At 61.4% G+C, this 6,221-nt stretch overlaps 1 protein-coding gene across 1 annotated transcript; it reads left to right on the forward strand.

The window, feature by feature from the left end:
• Window positions 1-4: 4 nt before the first annotated feature.
• ENTPD7 (ectonucleoside triphosphate diphosphohydrolase 7) lies at window positions 5-4,175 on the forward strand (the record flags this gene model as incomplete). The annotated part of the gene is made up of 9 exons (XM_009323316.1): window positions 5-136; window positions 518-617; window positions 688-744; window positions 1,234-1,382; window positions 1,466-1,632; window positions 2,351-2,675; window positions 2,780-2,865; window positions 2,978-3,139; window positions 3,305-4,175. Coding segments are annotated over 9 exons (1,407 nt in total), but the record flags the coding sequence as incomplete, so codon positions are not given.
• Window positions 4,176-6,221: the final 2,046 nt, after the last annotated feature.

The following is a 6,221-nucleotide window of genomic DNA, read 5'->3' on the forward strand; positions in this document are numbered from 1 at the left end:
GGCCCCGGAGCAAGCGACGCCCTACCTGCGCCCTCTGCTTCAGTTCGCGGCCGCCCACGTCCCGGCTCAGAAGCACAAGGAAACGCCGCTTTACACCCTGTGCACGGCAGGCATGCGGCTGCTGCCCGAGAGGCGAGTTCGTCGGCCCGTGCCGGGGGGGAGCCAGGGACCCGCTGGCGTTCCTCAGCCGCGAGGAGGAGGAGGAGGAAGGCAGCTACCTCGCCTCATGGGAGGATTAGGAATCCTGGGGGGGATTTGAGGAAGGAGCGAGCGGCGAGGGCTGCAGAAGGAGGGTTTGAGCGCGCCGGGAGGGAGGTGAGAGGAGGCACTTTGAAGCCTCAAACGAATCGATCGAGTTTCTCGTCTCCAAAGCGCGCTGGGGGCAGCAGCAGGGCTCGCGGGGCTGGACGTGGGGTGTGTTGCGGCAGGATTCCCGCTGTCCCTTGTGCTCCCGCAAAGGAGCGTCGCTGGTGAAGGTCCCTTAGTATCTGTCACTCTCCTGCGTCCTTGCAGGCAGCAAGCTGCAATCCTGGAGGACTTGGTGAGAAATGTGCCGCTGGAGTTTGATTTCCTCTTCTCCAAATCGCATGCAGAAGTGATCTCAGGGAAACAGGAAGGTAGGAGCTGCCGCGAAGCACTGCTTGGTTTCCTTTAGTATGTTGTAATGACCCTTTCTGTCTCGTGCAGGTGTCTATGCTTGGATCGGCATCAACTTTGTCCTGGGCCGGTTTGATCATGAGGACGGTGAGTCCGGCTGCTTGTAGAGCAGCTGGGAGGGTCTGAGCAGAGCCCTGCTGGAGCTCGCCCTGGCACTGGAGCTGAGAGCAAGCTCTGGAGAGGGCAGCACTTGCCCCTCTGGCCAGGCAATGCCTGACCCCAGCCACGTGTGTGAAACTCTCCTGGACCTGGGACCTGGAGGGGCACCTGCCCCAGTCACAGGAACAAGTCCCTGTGTGAGGGGGGCACCTACAGCATTTTCAGAGAAGAACTAGGGAGAGGGGGTTTGTAGTAGTGTTCCTGTAGTGGCTTCCAGAGGTGGATGCTTTGGGGGAACCTACAAAGCTGGGGGGTGGCCAGCCCCGAGTGCCAGGACCTGCTGCCCTGCAAGTGATCCTCAGTGGCTGCTTGCAGGGGTGGAGGAGCCCCATGAGGCTGCTCCGGGGGGTAACGGTGGAAGGGAGGAGATGCCACCCCAGGCCCTGCCCCTCGCTGACATGCCGCTGTGGGTTTTAGAGGAGGATGCGGTGGTCACTGTAGCGCTGGGGAACCAGGGAGAGTCCCTGATTCGGAAACGAACGGTTGGGATCCTAGACATGGGGGGCGCCTCCCTGCAGATCGCCTATGAAGTGCCCGACTCCGGAGCCTTCTCCTCCCCACGGCAGGTGCGTATCTGGCCGGCTGGCCCCGAGAGCAGCCCCTGCCTTCCCTGGGTCACGGCTGATCACGGACCTCTCTGCGTCCCTAGGAGGAGGCTGCTAAGAGCTTACTGGCAGAATTCAACCTGGGCTGCGACGTGCAGCACACTGGCCACTTGTACCGTGTCTACGTCAACACCTTCCTGGGCTTCGGGGGCAATTTTGCCCGGCAGCGCTACGAGGAGCTTGTGCTGAACCAGACCTATGTGCACAACCGGTATTGCTGCCTTGCCTAGCGGTGCCCCTGCTAGGGCATCGCAAAATGGGGTGCTGGTTCCTTCACGCTGCCCTCTCCCTATTGGATTTGCCCCAAGAGCCGCCCGTGGCGATAACAGCTCCCACAGCCATGCTGGCAGCAGCAGATGCCCGGGCTGGCACACGGTGCACGGGCGCTGCCCTTCTTTGAGCCCGGCAGGTGTTAATCAGTGCCACAGCTCCCTGCCTTCCTCCTCCTCCCGTCGCGGCAGGCTGCGGGGAGGCCCCTCTGGTGGCTTTCAGCCTTTCTTGCTCCGACTTTCCCTCCTTCTCCAGCACCGATTCACTCAGCACATCTTTCCATCGCATCCCCACCTCGAGCTTTCTGTCTCCTGTCTCCCCTTCCCAGAGCGCTACATGAAGCTGTCGCCAGAGGCGGAGAGGCTTGGTGCCCAGGTACTCCCGTGCCGGGAGCAAACCCTGCCTCCAGATGCCCAGGGGCTGGGCAGGGGTGCGGATCCCTGCAAGCTGGGTGGGGTGGCCGTGCCTTGCTGCACCCCACGGGCACTCGGGGCACGTGGCCGCAGGTCAGCGTGACATATCTGGCGAGTTTGGCTTCGGCACGAGGTGGCAGGGCAGGCGCCAGCACCGCGGGGGACAAGGGGGCGCATAGACTAAGCTTTTGGAGGTGGTACGGGACCCCATGTGCAATTGCTTTTCCTTCCTGGTCTGTTCTCCAGCCTGCCCAGTCAGCGGACAGGGCTGAGCCCCGAGACGCCCTTCCTGGACCCCTGCTTGCCCGTGGGGCTGGAGGACACGGTGGCCAGGGGTGGCCAAACCCTGTACATGCGGGGGCGAGGGGACTGGCCAGCCTGCGTGGAGCTGCTGCAGCCCCTCCTGGCCGGGCCCAACAGCAGCCAGGCCTCCCTGGCGGGGGCCTACAAAGCACCCATCGACTTCGGCAACAGCGAGTTTTACGGCTTCTCTGAGTTTTTCTACTGCACTGAGGACGTGCTGCGCCTGGGGGGCCACTACAGTGCCTCCACCTTCACTTCTGCCGCCCAGGTGGGTGCTGCCCCAGCCCAGGGGCAAGGGAGCTGCTGTTCCCAGGGCTGGGAGGGAGCGGCGGCCGTTTCTCCGCTCTGAGCCCCGACTTCTCTGTCCCCCAGGAGTACTGCAGCCAGCGATGGGAGGTGCTGACCCAGCGCTTCCGCGGTGGCCTCTACTCGGCGCATGCCGACCAGCACCGGCTGAAGTAAGTGGCTTTGCTGGTGGAGGTGCCGTGGCTGGACCTCCTGGAGGGGCTTTTGCCGGGGTGAGGGACTGTGTGTCAGTCAGGCTGATGCTTTCGTGTGCCGTGCCTGCAGGTATCAGTGCTTCAAATCAGCCTGGATGTACCAAGTCCTTCACCAGGGCTTCCGCTTCCCCCTGGACTACCCCAGCCTGCGCACGGCCCAGCTGGTGTACGATCGGGAGGTGCAGTGGACACTGGGAGCCATCCTCTACAAGACACGGTTTCTGCCACTCAGGTACTGTTGGCTCGCTGATGGCATCACTCGGGGAAGGGTGGTTGGGGAGGAGCAGGAGTTACCGCATTGGGTGAGGGCTCTGCCGCCCCGGCAAGGGGGGTGGCGGCGCAGTACCCTGGTAGTACCCCATGGCATCTCACGGCCAGTCCTGACTCCTCTCCGCAGGGATCTCCGGCAGGAGAGCATCCGGCAAGCACATGCCTCCTGGCTGCGCCTCTCTTTTGTCTACAACCACTATCTCTTCTTCGCCTGCATCCTGGTTGTAGCGCTGGCCATAGTCCTCTACCTCCTGCGGCTGCGCCACATCCACCGTCGGCAGCTGCGCTTGGCCCAGCTCACCCTGCTCTGGCTGGACAAGGTGGTGGTGCCACCCATCCAGGGAAATGGGCCATGACACCGGTGGCATCCACCGTCCAGTTGCACCAGCAGAACCAGGACTGGCTGACAGCCTGGGCTCCGAGGGCTTGGACTCTTTCTTAAAGACCATCTCAACTCCGCACTCCATCGTCTCCACATCAGAACCAGAGCCTCTGGGCTGAGGCAGCTACGGACACCGGAGCTTTCCTCTCCACCTCACCCCAGTCCTAATCTTTGCATTCTTTGGCCTCTGGCCTTCGCCTCACTACGTGGTGTAGAGCAAAGTCCTCTGCTGCCAGCGGGCTGAAGGCCACAGCCCTGGCAGGTCCCTCAGATAAGCAGTACGCTATCACCGAGGCGGCCAACCCAGGGCTGTGGCCTGAAGCACCTGGCCACCCCATGACTCAGCCACCGGTTCGCAGAGCAACCTGGTGAGGTGCTGCAGCTCATCAGCTGGGGTGGCCTTTCTGCAGTCCCTTACACGCCCATGGGCTGGAGAAGTCGCCAGCAAAGTCACTGCAGGAGCCAAGTGAGCCAGGAGCTCCACCGAGCTGCTCCGCCCAGCCCAGGCCCTCTGGGAGCATTCCTTAAGAGGTGTCCTGCTCTTTGCCATGTCTTCCCCTCCCAGGACAATCCTCCCACGGTCCTAGCCGATGCCCCAGGCTCAGCACCGAGGGCTCAGGGACCAGCCGTGGGCTGCGTTTCCTTTCGTACATTCCCTCCTGGGCACATCTGCCCTGTGGTGTCCCACACATGAATCAAGCACTAGCGCCGGGACCAGCGCTTCTCTTCCCCGTGAGCGCAGGCTGGGCCTGCCCGTGGGGGAACCGACTCACTCCAGCCCAGCTCACTGCCCCAGGGCAGGTCTGAGCTGTGGCTGTGTGCACAGGCACAAGCCTTCCTCCCCTGGGGCTGGAGCTCCCCGATGACCCGATGAAGCATGTTACTTTTTACTTGAACTCGGCTGATCCCATTCCTGTAGCAATAAACAAACCCCTTGAGCCATCCAGGACTGGTCTTGTTTTCTGGCGAGCACCTCCCCGGCAGCGATGGCTGCTGGCTGGCTGCATGACTGGGGCCCAGCGCACACCTGCACAGCGTTGCTTCGTGCCGCCACGATGGGACAATGGAGTTGCTTTCTTGCCAGCAGATGTTCTCTGCGATTCCAGCAGAAGGACAGCTGAGCTCAAATTCCGAGCTGGTAGCAGCAAGGGAAGCTCTGAGCCAAACTGAACGGCTGGGACCCTTGGAGACAGCATCCTTTGCTGCCCCCCTCTCTCCTCCTTTGACAAGGAAGTTGACCCTGCCCACCCAGAGCCCCTGGAAGATGTTGCTCCCTGCTTTTTACCTTCTTCCCCACCATAGCCTGGTGGGGTCCCCACTAAGCTGCTCCAGCTGCTGCACAGCCACGGGGATGGCTTCAGCACACTACCACTAGGGAGGCTGGGCAGGTACCCAATCCTCCCTCTAGCACATGGTGTTGCCTATCTGTGACCCTGGTCCCACAGGACAAGTGCACAGGTGGCATCAAGGATAAAACCTTCCACGGGCCAGTATGCTGCCAACCCCTGGCTCAACATCTGAGGATCCCAGCCTTGTTCTCATGGTGCAAGAGCAGGGTTAGGGGTAAGGGAAGAAGTCTGAATAAAGCCAAGACTGTTCCTCAGCCTCCAAGCAGCAAGTGACTCTGCCTCTAGCATCACTTACTAGAAAAAGGATTTATTTCCACAACACAAATTTAACAAACACAGACAAATAAATAAATACAGATAAATTACCTGATAAATAAGGGGAGACCTAAAACACAACGCCCTACTTCGTTCTTCTCAGAGCCTGGACACAGGTTGGGGTGGTGATGGTACCTAGACACTACTGCAGCATCCTCGCTGCTGAGGTGGGAGGAGACACAGCACCCCTTTAATCCCCTCCAGCAGCTGCCAAGCAGCAGAACCCCCTGCCCTGCACCCCAGCACCTCCCTCATCACACCCAAGGGGGTCTGCATGTTTCTCCAGGGTCAGCCCTCCCTTATCACACCCACAGCCAGAATCTGTCTTAGCAAGGACCACCCTCACCACAGGGGACTGACCATACAACAGAAGATGCTATGGGCTCCTGCCTTCTCATGCAGAGGGGCAGCCGGTGCTTGAAATGACCAGGGATACGGTAACTAGTTGGGCAGCTTGGGTTACGAGCAAGGGTTCACGCGGGGGGCTAGGGCTGAGCGCACTGGAGGGAGCAGGGCGAGCGCTGCAGGGACAGGATCCGCTGGCACTACACACAGATCTTTCTCAGGATGGTGCCCAGTGTCAGCGACCGCAGCACTCGGCCAGCTGAGGGGATCTCTCCCTGGTAGCGTGGCTGCTCCCAGGGCTGGACTTACTAGGCCCTCATCCTAGGCAGGGGTGCTGCCTGCCATGCTCAGGGGCCCGGCCATCATTGGTCCAGGTTGCAGTGCTCAGGGTGCGCTGGGGCAGCGGGTCCAGCCTCTGTCCCAGCACCTCTGGGGGCTGCCTGGTACGGGAGGATAGAGGCTGGAACAGCAGCAAGAGCTGGGGGAGGGAGAAAGGAGAAGTTAGCACCAAACTGCACCTGTGAGGGAGCCCGTCCCCCCCAAAACCCACAGGCTCAAGGGGAAGTGCTCGGTTTGCTCAGGCCCCAACACAGAGCCAGCAGCCCCACACTGAGACCAGCTCACCACAGCCACAGTGCACAGAAGCCAAAGCA

Source organism: Pygoscelis adeliae, unplaced genomic scaffold, assembly GCF_000699105.1.
Source record: "Pygoscelis adeliae isolate BGI_AS28 unplaced genomic scaffold, ASM69910v1 Scaffold294, whole genome shotgun sequence".
Classification (NCBI taxonomy): Eukaryota; Metazoa; Chordata; class Aves; order Sphenisciformes; family Spheniscidae; genus Pygoscelis; species Pygoscelis adeliae.